At 39.1% G+C, this 25,689-nt stretch overlaps 1 protein-coding gene across 6 annotated transcripts in view; it reads left to right on the plus strand.

Moving 5' to 3' along the window:
• The window catches only part of ZNF197 (zinc finger protein 197), a 54,864-nt gene extending 31,827 nt beyond the window's left edge, over positions 1 to 23,037 (plus strand). For 2 of the 6 annotated variants that reach the window (XM_070455546.1, XM_020869323.2), the window contains exons 2-6: positions 10,883 to 11,361; positions 12,554 to 12,716; positions 13,082 to 13,173; positions 13,454 to 13,580; positions 19,991 to 23,037. In XM_070455546.1, coding sequence (XP_070311647.1) covers positions 10,963 to 11,361; positions 12,554 to 12,716; positions 13,082 to 13,173; positions 13,454 to 13,580; positions 19,991 to 22,335 — 3,126 coding nt within the window. In that variant the 5' untranslated portion in view covers positions 10,883 to 10,962 and the 3' untranslated portion in view covers positions 22,336 to 23,037. The other 4 variants (XM_020869322.2, XM_070455547.1, XM_020869325.2 and 1 more) reach the window with 4 other exon arrangements.
• The last annotated feature ends 2,652 nt before the right edge of the window (positions 23,038 to 25,689 follow it).

The following is a 25,689-nucleotide window of genomic DNA, read 5'->3' on the forward strand; positions in this document are numbered from 1 at the left end:
TGGTATAATAGTCCCTCTTTGCATAGTTATTCAAAGCACGGTTTCTAGGCTCTGTTGCTGTGTTCAGAGGGTAGCACTGTTCTATCATTGGTCACCCCTGGGCAGGCACTTCCCCAAGAGTCTGGGTGGACACAAGGGAAGGTCACCCACCTGTGACTGTGGCTAGACAGAATTGCAGCAGGAAGGGACTTGTATCATTTCCCTGGTCATGTGTCCTTTTCAAAATTCCACAGGAAGGTTGTGATTAATATTTCATGCCTTTTGTCATGCCAGCCATTCTCAGCTGCTGATTACTTATATGGAAACTCCCATGACTTATGTGGCTCTCCTAAAACTGCTTTATAAGAAAACAGGCAACTAACTTCCTGTGTGCCTGTTGGGGGTATTTTTTAAGCATTTATTATTGCTGAGCAGAGTTTTTGATGCTTCTGATACTGCTGAGCAAAACATTTTTCCACCACTGTGACACAGTGTCTGAAATTCTTTCTTCAAGTAGCCTTTCTTTTTCATATTAGAGGACTCTGTGGTCTCCAAGAGTAAGTATCTTCTAGGAAGGAAGCCAGAGATCTGAATAAATTGACATTTTTTTACCCAGGCAAGCCAAGATAGTGGACCCTGGAGGAAGCCCTCAGTAGCTTCTAATCTTCTAGGCTGATACCTGTGTTAGACTGCAAAAGTAAATGTTAATAAGTGCACTCTATACCCTTTCATTGGAGAAGGCAATGGCAACCCACTCCAGTACTCTCGCCTGGAAAATCCCACGGACAGAGGAGCCTGGTAGGCTGCAGTCCACGGGGTCTCTAAGAGTTGGACACGGCTGAGCAACTTCATTTTCACTTTCACTTTCATGCATTGGAGAAGGAAATGGCACCCCACTCCAGTGTTCTTGCCTGGAGAATCCCAGGGACGAGGGAGCCTGGTGGGCTGTTGTCTACAGGGGTCGCACAGAGTTGGATGTGACTGAAGTGACTTAGCAGCAGCATACCCTTTCATATACCCATTCTGCAATGTAATTTGAACTGACCACTCACCTTCCTGCAGAAGTTTTTTAAGACTACCAGCTACCTGTTTCAGTCAACATTTAATTTTGCAGTTCTTACCATTCTTTCAAGCCCTTTCATGATACACTCTGAAATTCAGGGTCTGTTTGAATGTGGTTTTTTTTCTTTTCCCAACTTCCTGTTCTAATGGAAGCCTAGTTGTTCCCTGACAGCAGTGGTTCCTCTGCAGTCCCTCTGCTAGTTTTTGTCTACCCCAACCCATTTACCTCTCTGTACGCCATTTCTTCTCTATTCTGTCAAAACCCCAGCTCTCTTGAAATGTGCATCACTAAACTACTGTGTATTGTCCATTCCTGTTTCTGTCATCTGCTGGTTTCCTGTGCACCCACATTTATTCACTTGTTTTTAGTACCATGAATATTCCCAAGGAATATGAAAAGTCAGTATTTTTTGACCACAGATACCCTGTATGTAGAATTGCTTTGGTGTGGACTAGAAATATATACATCTCTTTTAAGTTGTGAGAAAAAGTGTGAAATTAAAATGTTATGTAGCCTTGATTAAAGGGAAATCTGAAAGATAAAGAATATTGCATAGAGAGGTGAATGTCTCCCTAGACTTAGAGATATTTTTCATTGATGGTGTGTACTATATTAGATCTTATCAGGAACTCAGAAGAAAATTTAAACCAAAAAGAGCTTTAAATAGTAACTGAGCATTTTCATTGACCATGAATCCCATAAGACTATATTTCATTTCCAGCTCCATATCTAAGTGACAGAATTGCTTTCTAAATTTTTTTCCATTCAATATAAATAAAATAGTATGTTCATATTGTTAGGTTGTTTTTATTTTTATTTTTTTTCCCATTTATTTTTATTAGTTGGATGCTAATTACTTTACAACATTGCAATGTTAGGTTGTTTTTAGAAACTAGACTGTCTGACTTCACCTCTGATGTTATAAGACTGGAGTCATAAAACTTTTGCCAAAAATGGTTATAATTCCTCCAATAAATATCTGTTGTTATTTCCTTGTTATAAATATCACTAAATTTTTTTTTTCTTTTGCTTCCTTCCTTTATTCAGATTGGGAAGAAAACAGTTCAATTTGCTTTTCTTTAAGCAGATGCTTTTGGAATGAAAATGTGATTCTGGCTTGTTTCAGATTCAAACACAAGATGAAGCTTGTTATTTTCATACTCTTAATAGAGTTGTTCCTCAGTAACTGCAGGGGATTGGGTCCAGGACCCCCACCACCATACCAAAGTCAAAGGATGCTCAAGTCCCTTATATAAAATGGCAAACTATTACATGTAACCTATGCACATCCTCCAGTATACTTTAAATCATCTTTAGGGTACTTATAAAACCTAATACAATGTAAATGCTTTGTATATAGTTGTAAATGCAATGAAAATAATACATATAAATAGTTGCCAGTATGACAAATTGAGGATTTGCTTTTTGGAACTTTTTGAAGTTTTTTCATTTTTAATATTTTTTATCTGTATTGGGTTAAATACATGATGCAGAACCCACAAATATGGAGGGCCAACTCTACAAAAGTAGTGCTCTAGCCGTTAGAAATTGTCCTTCTGGGATTTCCCTGGCGGTCCAATGGTTAAGACTCCACACTTCCAATGCAAGAGATGCAGGTTCAAACGCTGGCGGGGGAATGAAAATTCCACATGCTGTGTGGCCAAAAAAAAAAAAAATGTTCTGTTATTTTGCTGGAGAACTTGTATAGCTAGTTATTGTCCCATCCCCTCTCTGGTCTCATCTCTGTTCAAACCTATGCTATTATATAGACCTTTGGCTGTATGAAACCAGCATGTTCCCTGAGGTCCATTTCTACTCCAGAAGGCAGATTTGTGAGGGGGTCCAAAGGAGATGGCTAATTCCTTTCTGGGCGATATGGATACAGGACTTCACTAGTTCTCACTCCTTCCACTGACCATTTTAAGTCCACACAGCACAATCTGATGTATAAGGACTGTAGCCATGACAAAGCTGTAACCATTCTTTTAAGTTCAGCGGTTCCCAAATCTAGGAATCACAAGAAGTAATTTCACATATACAGGTATATTTCCCAAGCCCACAAAATTAGCATATTTGGGTCAGGGTGTAAGAATCTATTGGAGAAGGAAATGGTAACCCACTCTAGTAATCGTGCATGAGAAATCCCATAGACAGAGGAGCCTACAGGCTACAGTCCAGAGGGTCCCCAGGAATTGGACCCAACCGAGCGACTAAACACACATACAGTAGGAATCCATATAGAACAAAACTTTTGAAGTGGGGATTTAAGGAAGATCTCCATGAGGAGCCTTGACTCTTTACATGGCCATTTTTGTGATAATTATCCATTGTCCCTTAGAAAAATCTACAAATCACAGAATTACTGAGACATATACCAGAGTTTGTGTAGTCATAACAAATTAGCAACCCAGTTTACTGAGTGAAAGAAAATGCTGTCACATTGGCAATGTTGGTTTAACCACAGAGTTAAGCAGATTCATGTTTTAAAAAATTATAGGACTTACATGGTGGCCTAGTGGTTAAGAATCTGCCTGCCAATTCAGGAAACATGGGTTTGATCTCCTTGTCCAGTAAGATCCAACATGCCATGGAGCAACTAAGTCCTTGCGCCACAACTAGTGAGCCCATGCACCACAACTCTTGAAGCCTGTTAGGCCCTAGAGCCTGTGATTCACGTGGGGAAACCACTGCAATGAGAAGCCCATGTACCACAACAGCTAGAGACTAGTTGCAGCTGCATCTAGAGAAAAGTCTGCACACTGCAGTGAAGACCCAGCACAGCCAAAAATTAAGATTTTTAAAAATAAAAATGAATAAAACATTGTAGTAGAACAAAATGGTGAACAAGATAAAAATAAAGTCCTTTGGCTATGACACAGCATAGAAATGTTGGATAAAACTTAAACATCCTTTTAAAGGTCTTTCAGAGAGTAAATCCTCAGAGCCTAGGATAAAGAAGTGGAAGTCAGATAAGTGGATGCTTGTGTGGCATGTGGCAGTTTGCTGACCCTGGTCATCAAGGGACTTAGATTTTATCAAGCACAAGGGCAGGATTTAAGTCCCTGCACCTCACAGCATGTGGGATCTTAGCTTCCTGACCAGGATTGAACCTGTGCCCCCTGCAGTGGAAGCGTGGCGTCTTAAGCCCTGGACCACCAGGGAGGTCCTCCTATTCATGCTTTGAGACCTATAAAGTACTATCTCCTGGTTCTCCTCCTACTTGGTTGGGTGTTGGGTCCTTCCCTCTTTCTGCTTAGTATTTAATCACTCTCTGGTACATTTTGTATTTGTTTTCTGTCTATCCTCCCTATAAATATAAGTTTCTAGGGACTTCACCTCTTTATGTCCCTGGTGCCTAGAACAGTGTCTAGCACATGATTAGTACTCAGTGAATGTTGTTGAATGAACAAAGGAGTAGAGACAGATGTTTAAGCAAATGTTCAGTGAAAGCTCGAAGAAAACATATCAATAGAATAACACCTTGCTCATTCAATAAGCATTCATGTAGCACCTACTGTGGCTTTGTGCTAGGTGCTAAGTGTATGTGGTATCCATATAGTCATGGCCCTTGCCCTTGAGACAGGAGAGAAAGAGGCAGGAGACACATGCTTGATAAATGAAGATGGGGTGCAGTTGCTGGGATTTGATAAAGACTGACTGGAACCAGCTGTAACCTAGGTGGTTTTGAGAAGTCTGGTCACGGACCTTTAGTTCATTATATCTTCTTTGTAATACGAAAAATCACTCCTTGGCCATGACAGTTCTGAGACGGACCATCAAAGGCCAGCAAGTGGACAGTGGCCCAACTCCTGGGAAATACCCCCTGTTCCTGAAATAGCAATATTCCTGGAAATAGTAATATTCCTCCTATATGTTAGCATATTAAATTACTTAGCCCATGAAAACTACAACCTCATGCCCTGGTGCTGCTCTCACTTTCTGAGGTAGTTTACATTTGGGCCTGTGGAGTGTGAATTCCTCTAAAAACACTTTCACTTTTCTTTGACTTGCTATTGAATTCTTTCCTGCACAAAGGTAAGGACCCTCACTTGGTGATCCATCCTAAAGACTCCTGTGGGTCCAAGGATGTGACATTTCCCTCTTTTGCAATACCCTTTTGAAGCCTCTTTCTGTCATCTTATATAGAGGGTGATAATTCCAGGAGTCCAAACTTAAAAGATTTAAGTATCAAAGAAGCAGAGTTCCAGTACCCTTTACACTGACCTAACTTTACTCAGGGTGGTGGACAACTGCAAAGACCTCCTCATTCCAGGGAGGCAGTGTCCCTCCATCCTCATTTCAGCTTGATTTATATTTAACACCAGAGCTCCATTATCTCATCATTTGGGCAAGAGCTCCAATATTTTGGCTACCCGATGTGAAGAGCCAACTCATTGGAAAAGACTCTAATGCTGGGAAAGACTGATGGCATGAGGAGAAGGGGACAACAAAGGATGAGATACTTGGATGGCATCACTGACTCAATGGACATGAATTTGAACAATCTCCTGGAGATGGTTAAGGACAGTCACAAAGAGTCGGATTCGACTTAGCGACTGAACAACAGCAAGCCAATTCACAAGGAAGTCATTTGTAATATATGTTATTTATGGTGAGAACTGCTGTGGTTCACAAATAGATTGGATATGTCACTCACGAAGACATTCAGACGTTCGAGAAATTATTAAACTCAGTTGCAATTCAAATTAAAACAGAAAGGTCCAATTCTTTCAGGAGGCAACACGAGTCCTGGGGGCCTGGGCCATGTGATTCACCTCTGCATCCTTGGGTTCTGGAATACAGCTACACCTGTTCTTTGGTTGAGAGGAATGAAGACCTAAGAGCCCCGGAGCTCCGCCTTTCCTGCCACCACTGGGAAAGCTAGGAACCATAGAGATGTGGCTTCCTAGAGAGCCGAAACTGGGAGGTGGGGTGAGGCACCGGATGTCGCTATACCCGCGGGTCAGCCATTATTCTGGGCTTCAGGTGCCGTCGCGTCCAGTTTTCGTGTCATCTCCTGGCGTCCCGGCGCCAAGGTGGTGGTCCCCAAGCCCGGAGCCGCCGCTGGAGACCCCGGTGAGCGGGGTGGGCTCGGGTCGGGTTGGCAAGCGCGGAGGGCGGCCGGGGTTGCGGCTTGAGCTCTCCAGGGCAGCTCAGCCCTCGCTGGCCCCTCTCTGCTCCTCACCCCCAGGGCGGTCCCTCCTCCGCTTGGTTGAGATGGACGCCTAGGCTGCGGCTTGGGGAATACATTGAAGACGGCCCCTCTGTGTGTCTGTGTGTCTGTGGATTGGCTGTCGAGTCAATAGAATGTGCTGCCCCTTTGAGAAGAGCGACCTCAGTAGCCAGGTTCTCAGCTCAAGTCTTTCTGCTTTTTTCTTAGTCTTTTCTGAGGCTAATGCTGAGAAACAGCTTGAGACTTCCCTGGGGCAGGGACTCCCAGAATCTTTTTTTTTTTTTTTCCTTGAAGGATGGATTGAGTCCCATTTTTCTTTGTAATTTTATTGGCGTATACTTGGTTTTCAATTTTATGTTAGTTTTAGGTAGGTGTACAGCCAAGTGAGTCTGTTATACATATATCCACTCTTGATTCTTTTCCAGTATAGGCCGTTACAGAGTATTGACTAGAGTTACCTTTGCCATACAGTATGTCTTTAGTAGTTATCTTTTTTATATATAGTAATGTGTATGTATTATTCCCAGTTTTCCCATTTATCCCCCCCACACCAAGTTCCATTTTAAATTTTGTAATGTAATGGTATTTAAGAAGCAAACTTAGACCACGCATATCACCATTGCCTCAGAGAATGTATTTTCACATTAAGTACAAATTTAGTAAATGCTGTCTTTTGCAAGAAAGGTCATTATCAACCTGTGAGTGACTGTGTATGGTTATTGTTTTAATGAACTGTTGTTTGGAAACCATTGCTTTGGAATAATTGTTTGTGTTTCAGAAGTCTTTTCTTAGATGCAGTTATTTTGTACTTTTGGGGTTAGAATCTCTGAGATCAGAATTTGCTCCCATAACTGAACTAGTTGAGTGGCCTTGAGTGAATCGCTTAGCTCCTCGGAGACTTCTTTTGTTCTTTTTAACCTGTGCTTACAAATCTTTTGTGAAAAACAAGCATAATGTATGCTTAAGGATTTCTTATTTGTATCTCTGCAAAGTAAGAGTAAATAAAATTCTGATAATTTACTGTAGAAAATTATTTAGAAGTCTCTTTTCCCCCCAAGTTTTATTTGTAGACCCTATTTTTTAGAACAGTTTTAGGTTCATAGGAAAATTAAGCAGAAAATACAGAAATTTCTCATTTGTTCCCTGCCCCCACATTTGCATAGCCTCCTCCAGTATCAACATCCCCCACCACTAGAGGGATAGAGTGGGAGTTTGGGGTTAGCAGATACAAACTAGTATTTATAGAATGCATAAACAACAAGGTTCTACTGTATAACTCAGGGAACTGTATTTAATATCCTGTGATAAACCTTAATGGAAAAGAATATAAAAAAGAATGTATGTGTATAATTGAATTACTTTGCTGTACAGCAGAAATTAACACTGTATACCAACTGTAGGTCAATTAAAAAAAAAAAATCCCCCATAGTTTTACCTTTTCCAGAAGCCATGTAGTTGGAATTGTAAAGTATATTGGACTTTGAAATTAGCTTCTTTCACTGAGTAACATACATTTACGTTTCCTTTGTATCTTTTCGTGTCATGATAGCTTCTTTTTAACACTGAATAATATTCTGTTTTCTGGATGTACCACAGTTTATCTGTTTACCCATTGAAGTATATCTTGGTTGATTCTTGGTGTTGACAGTTATGAATAAAGCTGCTAAAACATCCATGTGCAGGTTTTTGTGTGGATGTATGTCTCAGTTCGTTTGGATGAATACTGAAGAGCACGATTGCTAGAATTTATGGTAAGAGTATGTTTAGTTTTGTAAGAAAGGGCCAAGCTGTCTTCCATAGTGGCTGTACTATTTTGCATTCCTACCAATGAATGACAATTTCTGTTGTCCCACATCTTCACCAGCGTTTGGTGTTGCTAGTGTTCTAGATTTTGGCCATTCTAATAGGTATGTAATGGTATTTCATTGTTTTAACTTGCATTTCCCTGATGAAATATATCATGCAGAGCATATTTTCATGCAGTTATTTGAAATCTGTATATCTTCTTTGGCGATGTGTTTGTTTAGGTCTTTGGGCCATATTTTATCTTCTTATTTTGGCCACGATGGGGCTTATGGCTCTTTGTTCCCTGGCCAGGGATTAAACCTGGGCCCCCAGCAGTAGAAGCTCCAAGTCTTCATCACTGGACTGCCAGGGAATTCTCCTTTGGGTCATTGAAAAGAAAGATTTATTTATTTTTGACTGTGCTGGGTCTTTGTTGCTGTGCTCAGGCTTTCTCTAGTTGAGGCAAGTCAGAGCTACTCTTCATTGTGGTCTGCAGACTTCTCATTTCGGTTGCTTCTCTTGTGGAGGAGGGGCTCTGTGTGCGTGGCCTCTGTAGTTGCGCTGCAAGGGCTTAGTTGCTCCTCACCATGTGGTGTCTTCCTGGACCAGGAATCAAACCTGTGTCCCTGCATTGGCAGGTGGATTCTTAACCACTAAATCACCAGAGAAGCCCCCATGGGCATATTTTAATTGAGTTGTTTGTTTTCTTAATTGTTGAGTTTTAAGAGTTCTTTGTTTGAAATATACAAAGGAAGGATATTAGGCTTTTATCAAGTATGTGTGTCTTTTGCAAGTATTTTCTTTCAGTCTATGGGGTGTCTTCTCATTCTTGACACTGCTTTTTCCACAGCAGAATTTTTGAATTTTAATGAAGTCTGCCTTTTACTTCATTCAAGGATCGTGCCTTTGAATATCTAAAAAGCTGTCACCATACCCAAGGTCATCTAGGTTTTCTTCTAGGTTATCTTCCAGGACTTTTATAGTTCTGTATTTAGGTCTCTGATCCATTTTGGGTTAATTTTTGTGAAATATGTAAAGTTTGTGTCTAGATTGATTGTTTTTGCATGTGAATATCTGGTTGTACCAGCACCATTTGCATAGCCTCTATCTGGTTGTACCAGCACCATTTGCTGAAAAGACTGTCTTTGTTCCATCATATCACCTTAATTCTATCAAAGATCAGTTGACTCTATTCATGTGGGTCTATTTCTGGACTTTCTATTCTATTTTATTGATTTGTCTGCACTTTGCCAATACTGCACTGTCTTCATAACTGTAACTTTTTAGAATGTTTTGATGTTAGGTAGTGTCAGTCCCTCAACTCTGGGTAGTATTGAGTAATGTCAGTCCCTCAACTTCATGATACTGAGGGAGAAGTCCTTCAGTATTGTGTTAGTTATTCTGGGTCTGTAGCCTCTCTTTGTGAACTTTAGAATCAGTTTGTTGATACCTACGAAATAGCTTGGTGAGTTATTGGAGTTGCATTGACTCTATAGATAAAGTTGAGAAGAACTGGAATTTTGACAGTACTCTTTCTACCTGTGAGCATGGGATAGAAATAGTTTTTTAAAATTCCTTTCCATCACCCCCAGGTCAGTGACCAAAGAACTGCTCAGTTTCTTTTTTCAAGTGTTCTATCCCTACTAATACTTTAGAACTTTATTTGCTTAGACTACAGGTTTCCCCTAATATCTGAAAATAGTGTTCTTATGAAACCTTCATAAGCTCAAATGGTGTAAAGCAAAGGAGCAGTTCCCTTGGAACACATCTTACTAACAGATACACAAAGTAAAACTGGATAAAGCACAGATGCTCACAGACACAGGTTAAGTCCATGGTGGCTTAATGCTGAGATACTGAGTGTAGTTCCTATGGAATGGGCTTGGCAATGCCACTCTGGCTACTTGGGGTACCTTTGGCTACCTCTTAGTTGCCTTTAGCATTTGCTTCTGTTTACTTACCTCTTCACTCTAGTTCTACAACCTTATCTCAAAGTTTTCTTCCTTTCTCTGATTTGCACAGAACATTTCTAACAGAGCTATATGTGGTGTCACTCCCTTGCTTTAGAAATTACAGTTTCTTCCTGGAATGGCTTTCTTAACATTCCAGTGATCTTTTTATTTTTTCTTTAAAGCCCAACCCTAAATTACCTCCATGAATTCTTACTGTGCTTGTTTGTCCTCCTGTTAATTGTACTTGGACTTTGTATTGAGATTATATTTTATTTTGCTCTCCTCTGCTCTAAGCATGAACTTTAAGGGTCCACTTGTTAAATAAAATTAATGGGGCATCCAGATATGTCACTGATAGAGATGTAACTGTTACAGCCTTAAAAGTGTAAACTATTCCTACCTTTCTGCTAAACAATTTCTTTTCTGGAGATTTTTCCTGAAGAAATAAGCAGAAATATAACCAAAAATTCTTTAGCAAAGATGGTCATTGTAGCTTAATTTGTAATAGGAGAAAATTATAAATAATTAAACATCCAACGGCAGTGGATTACTTAAGTATGAGTGGACTGATACACTCTTAAAAATAATGATTAAGGGGTATTTGATATTGGACTTTCATGGTGGTCCAGTTGTTAAGACTCTGGGCTTCCAATTCAGGGGGTGCAAGTTCAGTCCCTTGTTGCAGAACTCAGATCCCACATGCGTCATGGCAAGGAAAAAAAAGGAATTTCATGTTTTTTATATCAGCAATGGTCTGGATAACATGAATATTAATGTCCCTAGAGCCTTGGGCTGGGGCCTCCGTCAAAGGAGAAACTGCCCAGAATCTAGAACTCTGCATTTGGCAAGGTTTCTTCATTACCGGGGGCTAATCGGGGTGCGGAAGATCTGACTGTGTCTCTGGGCTAACTTTAACAATGATTTTTTTAGGTCTTATAGATGATGTTCTTCAAGCTTTAAGGAAGAAGTCAAGCAAGAATTGAGGGACCCCGGAGAGGCGTCTGTCTTAAATGGCAACAATGACAAGAGAAAATTGGGCCCACAGTGCTCTGCGACAAGAGGGCCTCGTTAAAGGGAAGGATGATACCTGGAAGTGGGGAACCAGCTTCCAAGGGAGTAGCTCCACTGTTTGGGAGACCTCCCACCTGCACTTTAGACAGTTACGTTATCATGAGACATCTGGACCCCAGGAGGCACTGAGTCGGCTCCGGGAGCTCTGTCGCCGGTGGCTGAGGCCAGAAGCACGCACCAAGGCCCAGATCCTGGAGCTGCTGGTGCTGGAGCAATTCCTCAGCATCCTGCCTGGGGAGATACGGACCTGGGTGCAGATCCATCGCCCCGGGAGTGGTGAGGAGGCCGTGGCCCTGGTAGAAGAGCTGCAGAAAGACCTTGATGGACCAGCATTTAAAGTGAGAAAGGGGAAGTGGGGAGTAGGCCCAGGACAGGCTGGGGTAGAAGATGATCCTGTGATTTTCATTAACAGTAACACAGCAGCAACCCTTATGCTGATTAAAACAGGTTCATGAACTCTTCAGACCATAGAATATCTGTCTGGAGAAATGGATTTATGGTTGGGATCTTTGGACCAATTCAGAATCAACACAGAGCATTGACTCTGCTTTGTCTCCCTGGGTGATGCTTTCTAATTCTGAGTTTGATTCAAGAATCTGAAGAACATAATGTTCATAAGAGCTCCTCTAAACGGAAGCAAGTATGTTGTTTGTAAAGTCTGTTTGGATTGGTGTTGTAAACCTGGAGTATGGAAAGTTGTGGGAGAGCAAGAATGAAGCTTTCTAGATCTGGAAAGACCACTCCATGTGTTGCCCTACTGGGGACTGTGTGAGACAAGAGATTGGGTTGAGATATTTGCCTCTGATAAGATTTTATATCCTTGGCTATTAAATTGGGATCTTAACATGGTTTCTAATATGTGTCAGATATCTTTCTGTTGATCTAGAGCCCACTAGAAACATTTCTATATGAAAAGTCTGAAATGTAATTTGGGAGGGATATCAAGGATGGGCTTGTTTGTTTTAATCGTGAAAATGAAGAATTTCAGAGCTGTGTTTTTCATTGCTAATCACTAAGCCGTTGTTCTCATTCAAGAGGTTAAAAATGGAGGCAGGAAAAGGTTCACTGCATTGCTTTTGTGAGACATCTAGTTAGCAGCAAAACCAGATGTCTAGACTTCTAGCGTTCCTTCTGTTGGAGCAGGTGGGAATGAGAAAAGGTGTGAATAAGTAGAACCCAGTGTTTTAGATTAAACCTGAAGCTGAAGACTTTTAGATTAAGTCTGAAGCTCTTAATTGCTTGTTACTTCCCATTCCCTCCTTAACCCACACCCAGGTCTGGCTTCTGTTTCTACTGTTCTGTTCAGTCTCCTCTGGGAAAGGTCACCAGTGCCATGAGTGGGTCTAGAGGGCAGCTCCATTGTTCTCAAGGCAAAGCTTTCCTGCTGTTTTGATGCTCCATGCTTGAGGTGGGTCACTCTCATCTCACCATTCTAGACTATATGGGCAGAAAGAGGTCCATGGTGGTTAGGTGAGTTCATTTGCTGGAGGTACAGGGAGAGTCAGTTTATTGCGTTCTGCTTGTTCCCAGGTTCCAGCCTTTGTCCAGGACCAGGACACTCTCCAGGAGGGTCTGAGTACTCCAGGAATAGCACTTCCTCATGCACCCACTGGCAGCCACATATCAGCTGAAATTCGCTCAAGTTCTCTTACTGACCCAGTGGTGTTCGGCTTGCTCCAGGATCCTCAACATGGTAACTTACTCTGTGGGTCTGGCTTTGGACATCCTCAGGACTCATGCTGGGTCTCACCTCCTTACTCCCAGATAACTACTTCCTCTTCTGCCGTTCTATGAGTCCCTTTATACCAAACTCTTTTCTTTTCTCCCTCGTGTCATTTCTTGGGTCCCTCTGACCCTTTATCCATTCTTATTACTAATTTTTGCACTTTTCCAGCCATGCACATGGGGGTCAGAAAAGATCTGTGTGTCATTTTCTAGCCATTATTGCCTAGTTCTGGTACTTATATGTCTTTCTGAACTCCTTTTTTATAGAAGATAAACTTAACTGGATTTGGACAGGAATGACAGTTACCTTATATGCAGCTTTTTCTCCTTCAGATTCTCCTTCCCCTGAAGCTTCTGCCCTTTCCCAGGAAGAGAACCCCAGAAATCAATTAATGGCTCTCATGCTCTTGACAGCCCAGCCCCAGGTAAGATTTGCGACCTCTTTTCTTCCTAAGGCCCTGTCTGCACTACCTAATTGTGGCTCAAACGTACACTCACTCATCCTAGTGCTTGGGCGTCCAGTCAGCTCCCATCTTTGAATCAAGGCCCCTTCTTTGGAGGGCAGAGTTCATGTGGGGTCTCCTGTGTCTCTCTAATAGCCCACCTCATGCCCTCATAACATGTCTCTTCCCCAAAAGTGAAAGGAACCCTTCAGCAGGGGAGCTTCCTGGGCATGGATAATCTCACACATACCTGTCATTTCAGGAATTGGTGATGTTTGAGGAGGTATCAGTATGCTTCACTTCAGAAGAATGGGCATGTTTGAGCCCAGTTCAGAGGGCCTTGTACTGGGATGTGATGCTGGAGAATTACGGAAATGTGACTTCCTTAGGTAAGGACCCTTTCTTCCCATAATTTGTACCTTTTCTTCATCAGCATTTGTTTAGTTTTCTTTTTTTTTTTCTTTTTACATCCCCATGACTCCCTGCAGTGTAAGTGCAGATTCTTAACCACTGGACCACCAGGGAAGTCCCAGCTTTTGTGTGACTTTTTGCTACGCTAATTATGAACATAGTGTAGCATACTTATTTTGAAAAATACTCAAAGGAGAAAATTTTTTAAACTGACTCTTTACAAACAAAATTTTACCCTCAAAATTTTGATATTTTACGTTTCTGGCTTTTTCTGTGTATTTGAGAGGATTTTTTTTTACATTGTTTTGTGTGTGTGTGTGTCTGTGAATATGTACAGTTTTATAGCTTGCTTTCTTTGTATTTACCTCACTCGTGTTATCACACATTCTTAGCAAACATTATCTGTATTGGCTGCATAATTTGTGTCATAATTTAGTTAGCCATTTCTGTATTTTAGATGATTACTGTAATAATAATCTTTATGCTTAATGTTTCTTTTTATTTTTAATTTCTCATTATTTTTTAGAAATAGAATCACTAGGCCTAAATTAATTATTTTAAGGCTCTTGCTTCCTACTGCCAAATTGCTTTCCATATTGATGTCAGTCCTCTATGCTCTTACCAGCTATACACGAGAACCACTTCTTTGGCTCTACCTTCATTGATGCTGAGTAGTCCCACTCTTTTAAATTGTTGTTAATATAATTTTTTAAGTTATAATGTCTATTCTGAAGTGCATTTCTTTGATTAATAACAAGAGTATTTTTTAAAAACCTGTTAGCCATTTATGTTTCTGACAAACATTAAACACCTGCCATGTAATGGCAACTATGGGAATGATGTGATTCTTCCCTTAAGTAGCATGGTTTGGGAGATGAAAAAGAATAAGCAAGGCAGAGTGAAATAATTGGAATTAGAGTGGCATAAGTCTCTTGAGATGGAAGTGAAGAGGACAAAGCAGCCTGTACCTTTCCTGGGAGTTGGAAAAGGCCGTGAAGGAGGTAGCTTTGCATTTCGTTGTCTGAGTATCATTCTTTACAGTGTCGGCTTTATGATACTGAATTTTATTTAAGAACATTGTATATCATTACATTTGTTCATGCTGCCTTTGTCTGATTCAGGCCTGTTTTAAAAGTGCCTTCAGGTAGATCTTACATAACTCTGGTTACATTGGCTCTTTGGAATAGGAATCTTTTCTGGTATTTTCTAATCAGTTTGCATAATTTTTGTACATTAATTTTGTACTTAGCAACCTTAGTAAATTTTTTTTATTGTTCATAGTAATTTATACTGTATATTTTTACATTTATGAGGATATGTCTTTTAGTATCTCAGCTGTGGTATGATGGTCAAATATTTTGTAGATTTGATATTTTGATATATATTCCTAAACTGCTTTCTGTCAATATCTTACCAATTTATACATCCACACAAAGAGCCTCAGAGGGCCTATTTCCCCTCTATGTGCTTGTGATTTGGTCACTTTCAAATCTTGGCTAGCTAGATGAAGGATCCTATCCTTTGGTTTTTCTTTTTCCATTTCTTTGATTATTAGTGTTATTATGCTTATTGTTATTTTATGTTTATTCATATTCTTTCTTCATATTTCTTTTGTTTATTAGAACTGGCAACCCTTTGTCACATGTTGTACATTTTCCCATTTGTTTGCCTTTCTGTGCTGGTTATGAGTTTAAGTCTTAGAAAATCTTTCAAACAGCAATATTTTCCTTTATGGTGTATTTCTCCATAAAAATACTATTTTTTAAATCATACGTATTTTATTCAGACATTTTCATTGTTTCATTGTTATATTTATGCAGAATGACCTAGGAATCCAATTTGTTTGCTCACTTTTTTGTTTAATCCACATGATTTTCAGTAGTTCTAATGTGATTTACTATATAACCCATCTTTCTTTTTACAAATTTTAAAACGTGTTTTATGGGTTAATTAATTTTATGAAGAACACTTATCATGGATCCATAGCTTATGCTGTAAGTCAGAATAAATTCCAGATGGGTCTAAATAAAGGTTAAACTTAAAAAATGAGAAAATAGAATTCCATATTTATTCTAGCTCTTTGAGGAAAAAGAAGTTTGAATCAATTTGAAGAAGTAAGATATGCTCTAACTGCAGTGTTGTTGGGGCTTTGGGCAAGCAGATACCAAGGTACTTATGTTCTTTGACCTAGTAGTACTGATTTGAGGAGGATACCTTAAGGAAATGGTTCAGAAAGAGGGAAAATAAGCAATATGTCTAAAGGCAGTCCCAGCAAAGAATTGACAATGATTAAAATTTGGGAACAACCAAATTTCCTCAGATAAAGTACTACGTAGCCCATGGTGTTCTGACCTGGGAGTAGACTGTGGCATTATCAAATTTGACAGTTTTATGTACTCAGTTTCTGTGCATTGATAAGCTGGTAGAAAAGCAGACTTCAGGGCTTTCCTGTTGGCTCTGTGCTAAAGGATCCATCTGCCAATGCAGGAGACATGGGTTCGATCCCTGGTCTGGGAAGATCTTATATGCTGCAACTAAGGCAGTGCGCCGTCACTATTGAGCCTGTGCTCTGGAGCCTGGGAGCCACAGCTACTGAAGCTCACACACCCTAGAGCTTGTGCTGTGCAGCAAGAGAAGCCACCACATTGAGAAGCCCACACTCTGCAACTAGAGAGTAGCCCCTGCTCGCTACAACTGGAGAAAAGCCCAAGCAGCAGTGAAGACCCAACAAAGCCAAAAAATAACTTTTTAAAAAAAGAGCAAACTCCCAAATAGCTTGCACATACTTCTTCAATATGTAAAAGAATTGTAAATGTTCATTTAAGAGATTGGAATAGAATTTAAAGGCAGTTATTCAAGAAATAGTAAGTATCTCATCCATCAAGCTTAATCTCTGCCTTAAAGTACATTCAAGTTGAATTGACAGACATTTACAAAAATAAGTACAATACAGTGTAACAAATGCTATATAATAAGAGTATGCATAAGTGTGGGAGCACATAGGAGCTTAGTATGATGAAAGTACTGGGAGAGTAGGAGGAGAGGTGGGTGGTTTAGAGAAAGATTTACAGAGGGAAGTGACTTTTTTGTGGGGAAGGGGCCATACTGCTTGTAGGAATCTTAGTTCCCCAACCAGAGACTGAACCTGAGTCCCAGCAGTGAAAACACCAAATCCTAACCACTGGACTGCCAAAGAAATCCCAGATGCTATTAACATGATTTCTTTTTTTTTTTTTTTTTTTTTTTTTGATTGTTCAGTGCTATGGTACAGAAGCACACTAATTTTTTGTATATTAATATTTATCCTACAGCCTTGCTGAACCTACTTGGTTCGGGTAGTTTTTTGGTTGCTTCTTTCAGTTCAATTCAGTCGCTCAGTCATGTCTGACTCATTGTGACCCCATAGACTGCGACACTCCAGGCCTCCCTGTCCATCACCAACTCCTGAAGTTTACCCAGACTCATGTCCATTGAGTCGGTGATGCCATCCAACCATCTCATCCTCTGTCATCCCCTCCTCTCACCTTCAATCTTTCCCAGCATCAGGGATCAGGGTCTGTCATCCCCTCCTCTCCCCTTCAATCTTTCCCAGCATCAGGGTCTTTTCAAATGAGTCAGTTCTTCACATCAGGTGGCCAAAATATTGGAGTTTTAGCTTTAGCATCAGCCCTTCGAATGAACACTCAGGACTGGTCTCCTTTAGGATGGACTGGTTGGATCTCTTTGCAGTCCAAGGGACTCTCAAAAGTCTTCTCCAACATCACAGTTCAAAAGCATCAATTCTTCAGCGCTAAGCACAGTGATGTATTACATTAATTGATTATCTGATGTTATACCAATATTTGCCTTCCTGTGATAAATCCCACTTGGTCATGGTGTAGAATTCTTTTTATGTGTTGCTGAAGTCAGCTAATATTTTGTTGAGATACTTTTCTTTTTTTTTTGCTTTTATTTTACTTATTTGGCTGTGCTGGTTCCTTATTGCTGCGTGGGCTCTTTTCTAGTTGTGGCTAGCAGGAACTGCTCTCTAGTTACAGTGCATGGGGTTCTCATGGTGGTGGCTTCTCTTGCAAAGCACAGGTTCTAGGGTGTGCAGGCTTCAGTTGTTGCGGCTCCTGAACTCTAGAACACAGGCTCAGTAGATATGGCTTAGTTTTTCTGCAGCATGTGATATCTTCCCAGACCAGGGATTGAACCCATGTCTGTTGTATTGGCAGGCAGATTCTTTACTACTGAACCACCAGGAAACCCCGATTGAGGATTCTTATGTCTCTATTCATAAAGATATGGCTGTTTGTAGTTTTATCTGTTTTTGTAATATCTTTATCTGCTTTTAGTATGTAGGCAATACTGGCCTCATAGAATTAATTGGGATGTGTTCCCACCTTTTTTGTTTATTAGAAGAGTGTGTGAAGAATTGGTATTCATTCTTTTAATGTTTGGTAGAATTCATCAATGAAACAGTTTGGGTCTGGGCTTTTCTTTGTGTGTAGTTTTTTGTCTACTGATTCTATTTCATTGCTTATTATGGAACTATTCAGATTTTCTTTGTCATCCTGAGTTGATTTTAAGTGCATTGTGTCTTTTTAGAAATTTGGCCATTTCTTTTTCTTTTTTTTTGGCCATTTCATCTTAAGTTGTTTAGTTGGCACAGACTCATTCATGGTATTCCCTTAAACTTTTTTTTTTCCCTGTAAGATCAGTGGTAATTCCAATGAGGGTGGCTTTTGTACTTAGTTTTTAAGCCTGTAAGTTTGGGCAGGTAGCAAATTGGGAAGAGGAAGAGCAAATTCAGGAAGCGAAAGAGGCATGGGCAGTGATAGAGAAGCAAGCAAAAACATGACATGTTTGGGCATCTGTACATAGTTTTCCATGCCTAGAGTCTATAGGCATAAAGGGTACTAATAAGAAGTAAAGCCAGAAAAATAGCAGATAGTGGAGGATAGCATCTCTTGGGCTGTTCTTGTCATTTGTACATTATCCTTTGGGCAATGAAGCATTGTTTGTTTTGAGCAGGTGAGTGATATGATCAAATATACATATTGGAAAGATAATTAGCAATGGAGTGGACATGGATTAGAGGACTGGGGAGGATTGGAGCTAGGGAATCCTGTCTTTTTCTTGCCTGCTTAACCAAAGATTGCAGAAAATAATCAGCTCAAGTCCCTTAAAGCTCATTAGGCCCACAATCTGATTACTATACTAAAATTTCATTTATCCAGCTAATTAGCTAGTGTATATATGAGTCCTTCATTTCTTAACCATTTTCCATTTCTGTTTAACCACTTGCAACACTTCTGTTTCTTAAAATGCTTCTACTTCCTTAAAGAAAGAAAACTTTCCTTTCAACCAGCATTCTGCTTAAATTGTAAAACCAGTCTGTTTTTTTTTTTTTTAATTAATTGGAGGCTAATTACTTTACAACATTGCAGTGGTTTCTGTCATACATTGAAATGTAAAACCAGTCTGTTAACGCTCCTTTCCTATGTATTTTCTCTCTGTTTAGGTAGAAGAATACTGTTTTTATACTCAAATAGAAGATAGTGTTACTATTATTTATATAATTTTATTGATTAGATAATTTGGGGAACTAGTTCATAATTTTTCTCACATTTGGATGGTGAAAATAAGTTTCTGAAACATTTAAAATATATATCATTTCATATTTTAAAGTATTTGAGAATATTAGAGTCATAAAGAGGTTAACTAGTTCAGCCTCATTATTTTATAAATGTTTTCATAGTTTTTAATGTCTCTATATTTTTTCCTTTCATTCAGTATTTTTTATATATAACTACATGATGGAGTCTAATGTAGACCTGATATTTTTGTGATATTAATTTTAAAATTTCCATTTCTCAATTCTAAAAGAAGAATTCGAGGTGTTAAGTTGCTTTTTAATAGATTTTTTCCTGTAGATTAATTACTCTCAAGTAATTAAAAAATGTTAATGCACTTGACTCTTCAAAAGTTAAAGATGGCCTTCAGAGTTTTTAGGTATATTTTCTTTCTTTGAGAGTTCCCATCTTCTTAGCATGAAGAAGAAAAAAAAGATAGTTCTTTATAAGCCCCATCCAGCTTCATGAACCACCTGTATTAAGATCCTTCTCTAGTTCTTCTTGCATCTGTTTATTCAACATCCTTTCTATGTTTCCATCTGCTCCCAGAAGGCAAAGAGCTTAGAAGTTCTCAGAATGAATTCTCTGTTAATCCATTTACAACATTCTGTCAGTGTAGCATTCTGCTTTGTACTCGCATTTAATGAAAAGCTTTTCATTTTTGTATGCGTGTAAAAGTATCCTTCTAGTTGTTTCAAAGTCTTTTGAAGATCTTGTTGTTGCTGACACAGGGATATGGTAATATTTGCATTTTTAATTTCTTTTACCAGAATGGGAGACCATGACTGAGAATGAGGAGGTGACATCCAAGTTGAGCATATCTCAAAGAGCAGATTCTCAGAGAGGAATATCAAATAGATTTCAAGGAGGTGTTCCCCAGCTTCTTGACTTTGAGGAAGAGTGTGAATGGCAAGTTTTTTCAAGTCAGTGGGGAAATGAAGCAAGGGGAAGAGATATACTGAAGAAAGGTTCCCTGTGTGAACGAGACAAGAAAAAAAGGACTCCACCAGAAAAACGAGGCCAAAAGTGGAAGGAATTTGAAGAAAGCTTGGCTTCAGATTCAGCTTTTTCTGAAAGTTTAATAGGTGCTGAAGGAAAGAAGCTTTATAAATGTGATATATGTTGTAAACATTTCAATAAAATCTCCCATCTTATAAATCATCGGAGGATCCACACTGGGGAGAAACCTCATAAATGTAAGGAGTGTGGAAAAGGCTTTATTCAGCGCTCAAGCCTTCTAATGCACTTACGAAACCATTCTGGTGAGAAACCTTATAAATGTAATGAATGTGGGAAAGCCTTCTCTCAAAGTGCTTACCTTCTAAACCATCAGAGAATCCACACTGGGGAGAAACCTTATAAATGTAAGGAGTGTGGAAAGGGCTTCTATAGGCACTCAGGCCTTATTATACATCTAAGACGCCATTCTGGGGAGAGACCCTATAAATGTAATGAGTGTGGCAAAGTTTTTTCTCAGAATGCTTACCTCATTGACCACCAGAGACTCCACAAAGGAGAAGAACCTTATAAATGTAACAAATGTCAGAAAGCTTTCATTCTGAAGAAGAGCCTCATTCTGCACCAGAGAATCCACTCTGGGGAAAAACCCTATAAATGTGATGAATGTGGAAAAACTTTTGCCCAGACCACTTACCTGGTTGACCATCAGCGGCTCCACAGTACAGAGAACCCATATAAATGTAAAGAATGTGGAAAAGTTTTCATTCGAAGCAAAAGCCTCCTCCTACACCAGAGAGTTCACACAGAAAAGAAGACTTTTGGTTGTAAAAAATGTGGGAAGATTTTCACTTCTAAGTCAAGTCTCATTGATCATAAGAGGATGCATAGCAGAGAGAAGCCTTATAAATGTACTGAATGTGGGAAAGCCTTCACTCAGAGTGCTTACCTTTTTGATCATCAGAGACTCCACAATGGGGAGAAGCCCTACGAATGTAATGAATGTGGGAAAGTTTTCATTCTGAAAAAGAGCCTCATTTTACATCAGAGGTTCCACACTGGAGAGAATCTCTATGAATGTAAAGACTGTGGCAAAGTCTTTGGTTCTAATAGAAACCTCATTGACCACGAGAGACTCCACAATGGGGAGAAGCCTTATGAATGTCGAGAGTGTGGGAAAACCTTCATTATGAGCAAAAGTTTCATGGTCCATCAGAAGCTCCATACACAAGAGAAGGCCTACAAATGTGAGGATTGTGGGAAGGCTTTCAGTTACAATTCAAGCCTGCTCGTACATCGGAGAATCCACACCGGGGAAAAGCCCTTCGAATGCAGTGAATGTGGAAGAGCTTTCAGTTCTAACAGAAACCTCATTGAACATAAGAGAATCCACAGTGGTGAGAAACCATATGAGTGTAATGAGTGTGGCAAATGCTTCATTCTGAAGAAAAGCCTCATTGGACATCAGAGGATTCACACAAGGGAAAAATCTTACAAATGTAATGACTGTGGGAAAGTCTTCAGTTACCGCTCCAACCTTATAGCCCATCAGAGAATCCACACTGGTGAGAAGCCCTATGCATGTAATGAGTGTGGGAAGGGCTTTACTTATAATAGAAATCTTATTGAGCATCAAAGAATTCACAGTGGAGAAAAAACCTATGAATGTCATATATGTAGGAAAGTGCTTACCTCTAGTAGAAATCTTATGGTGCATCAAAGAATCCATACTGGAGAAAAACCTTATAAATGTAGTGAGTGTGGAAAAGACTTTAGTCAGAACAAAAACCTTGTTGTACATCAGAGAATGCACACTGGGGAAAAACCATATGAATGTGAAAAGTGTAGAAAATCTTTTACTTCTAAGAGGAATTTAGTTGGTCACCAGAGAATCCACACAGGAGAGAAACCATATGGGTGTAATGACTGTAGTAAAGTTTTTAGGCAAAGAAAAAACCTGACTGTACATCAGAAAATTCATACAGATGAAAAAAACTGTGAATGTGATGAGTCTGAAAAAGAATTCTCTCAGACTTCAAACCTTCATCTTCAACAAAAAATCCATTCTTTGGAGGATTTTAGGTCCTATTCTCTCGGGTCCAAATTCTCTTGGGTCCAAAATGCCAGTGAGTCCAAGATCAAGATTCAAAAAATCTAGTATTGTGTAAAATGGAATAGCATCCCTGCCTCTGTAAGTGACTGTTGGATAAATGGCAGCATATGGTTTTTATAAGGGAAAAAAGTCATGATTGACCCTTTTGTAGACAAATATGTTGCATGAGGCAGAAAGTTCATCTAGACTTCCAAGACTGTGAAAACATAAGCCAAATTCTAGTTAAAGGATACTCAGTTCCAAATCATTTCTTATGAACCTAGAAAAGGACCTTGAAGCACTTAAAGATTCTGAAGAAACTGAATTATGATTTATAAGATATAATGATGATGTTGTAAATGAAAACAAAAATATCTTTGGATTAAAAAGTGTATGTTTTGAAGATACGTATATATGGTACATCTTAAAGATAGTATCACTCTAGAGAATGTCTGTGCAGACAGTGTGATTAAGACATACAAAACATGAAGTTGGGTGGGCAGGACTGCTCTTTGAGGACAATTTAAGTACACTGGATTTGGAATCTGAAAACCTAGGTTTGGATCCTGGCTCTTTCACTTACGAGCTCTGTGATGTTATTAAGTCAGTCTCTAAGTCTCAGTTTCTCTGTCAGTCAAATACTGGCATAACCCCTACTTCAGAGAATTGTTTTGAGCATTTCGTAAAAGGATCACATGAAAGTACTTTATGAAATAATTTAATCGTCAATAAAGTTGGATAAAAGAGATGTGGTCAAAATCTGGAAAATGGCATAATGTAGTGTTTGTTCATCAAGTTAATATTAGGACTTCATGAACCTCAAAAGTTTAATTTTTATTGTAAGAGGAGGTATGGTGGATGGTTAACTTTGGAATTTAGTACTCTAAAAAAACTTTAAAAACAGCTTTTTAAATGTTTAATGGAGATAATACATAACATACCTAGTTTGTTTTTATGGAAAAAAATATTGGCTTACTAAATAATGTCTGACCATTAATTTGATGCCAAGAAAAAAGTTTATTTTTAAACCTTTGAATTTTAAACCTAGCAGATGTAGAGTGTCAAAATAGGACAGTCCTGTCTCACTTTCCTTGCTGATAGGGAAAAATCCTTAACCTCAACCCCAGGGCTGATTATCTCTGCAAGTGTCATTCTCACTTCTAATCAATATTTTGTTGGTGACATACAAATGGCTTGCTACTCAAGAAACAACATCCTATCCCAGCACTCAACTTACCACATAAGTTTTTTTACATAGCCAAGCTCTTCAAATCTCTGATTATACCAATACAGAATCCATCTCTGAGTGGTCAGGCCCATTTACTCCCAGTGAACCAATCATTCATTCATTTTGTACCCTTTTGTACATTTGTAAACTTAATTCTTCATGTATTCTTGGTTTGGTAATTTTATGTTGTAATTCTCAGAACACCAGTTCTGTCACTGAAGTATAAATACCTTAATATTGGGATTTTGTTTCCTGATATTTAGCAGCATTGCAGTGGTATGTTAATTATAGTAAGTGTTATGAATTCAACCCCGAAGTTCTTTAAGGGCTGGTTCCTTTTTAGACTGAAAGGACCAAGAGTGAAAACTGGAAGGGGCCTGGGTTAAAAGTCTGAAGGCCGTAGAGTCAGATTCTACCACTTTTCCTTGGACGAATGGTTTCATTTCTTGGAGCCTTGGTTTCTTCATCTGTTAAATGGAAGACTATCTACCTCCCTAAGTTGTTATGGGGTAATGAATATGAAGATGCTTTATGTCCATACTGAAGAAAAATTACCCCAATTATGTAATAATCACATGTACTTTAACAATGGAGAGATCTGGCATTTACCTCTTAATCAGTTTAACAAAATGTAGCATTGCTGAGACAAGTCACATCATGTGCCTCCCACCACATGTAATGCAATAAGCCAAAAGTATAACCTGAATTTATCAAGCTTCTTAGGCCTGATTGCTAGTTTACAGGAAATATAGGAGGCAAAGGAACAAGATAAAAGACATCATAAGAAACAAGTTCAGAATGTGGCATATTGTCTAGGAAAACCCCTGCGGGAATCCCCTGGCAGCCCTGTGGTGAGGCCTCTGCTTTCACTGCAGAGAGCGAACATTCAATCCTTAATTCAGTTGAGGAACTAAGATCCTACAAACTGGGCAGTGCATCCAAATAAAAAACCACTGCACTGGATTCTTCAAAGATGATGAAAAAGAGAAGGGGGTGATAATAATTGTTGATGCTGGGTGAGTATTGAGAGTTTACTGTACTACTTTTGTATATGTATGAAATTTTCCATAATGAAAGATACAAGTTGGGGGTGGGGTGGTTTAAAAGATACTAAAGAGCCGTAAGATACTGAGCCAGGAATAGACTCACAAATGCCCAAGTGATTTTTGACAGGTGCAAAAGCACTTCAGGAGAGGATGAATAGCCTTTCAACAAATGCTGCTGCGACAATTGCATAGCCATATTCAAAAAGAAAAAATCAGTAAGACTAAGCAAAGAAATCTTAAACATATCAAAAGCATGCTGCAAAAAAGGAAAAAAGTGATAAATTGAACCTCATAAAAAAAATAATTTTCTCTGCAAAAGGCTCTAAAGAGGATGAAAAGGCATTACACACTGGGAGAAAGTGTTTGCAAATCATATATCCAACACAGAATTTGTATCTAGGCTAGATAATTCTCAAAACTCAGCAATAATAAATAGATCCAATTAGTATATGGGCAAAGGACATGAACAGGTTATTTTACCAAAGTATAGATTGGCAAGTGAAAAGATACTCAACATCATTAGCCACTAGGGAGTTGCAAGATAATCTGTACAGCTATCAGAAGAGCTTTTAAATATTTTAACACCAAGTGCTGGCAAGGATGCAAAGGAACTGAATCTATTACATTGCCAGGAATGAGAAATAGTACAGCCACTGTGCTGGAATAATTTGGCAGTTTCTTATAAAACCAAACATTCATTTAACCATATCACCTAGTATTTGCACTCTGAGCATTCATCTCAAAAAAAATGAAAGCCCCTGTTACACACACAAGCCTGTATGTGATTGTTAAAATCAGTTTTATTAATAGTAATTTGTAATAACTCATCAAATATCCTTCAACAGGTATTTAAAAGAAACTGCAATATATCTATACCATGGAATACTTATTACTCTGCAGTCAAAATTGAATGACCTATTGATATCTGCAGTGACTCAAATGTATTCCAAGAGAATTATGCTGAGTGAAAAAATCCAATCTCGAGAGGTCATATACTGTATGGTCACATTTATATAATACTCTAAAATAACAAAAGTACAGGGATGAAAAACCAGATTAGTGGTTGCCAGAGGTTGGGGATGGAGGGATGGAGCAGCAGAAGAGGGAGGGGTTACACTTGGGGAGGTCTTGGTGTTGGAAGCATTG

This window comes from Odocoileus virginianus, chromosome 26 (genome assembly GCF_023699985.2).
Source record: "Odocoileus virginianus isolate 20LAN1187 ecotype Illinois chromosome 26, Ovbor_1.2, whole genome shotgun sequence".
Classification (NCBI taxonomy): Eukaryota; Metazoa; Chordata; class Mammalia; order Artiodactyla; family Cervidae; genus Odocoileus; species Odocoileus virginianus.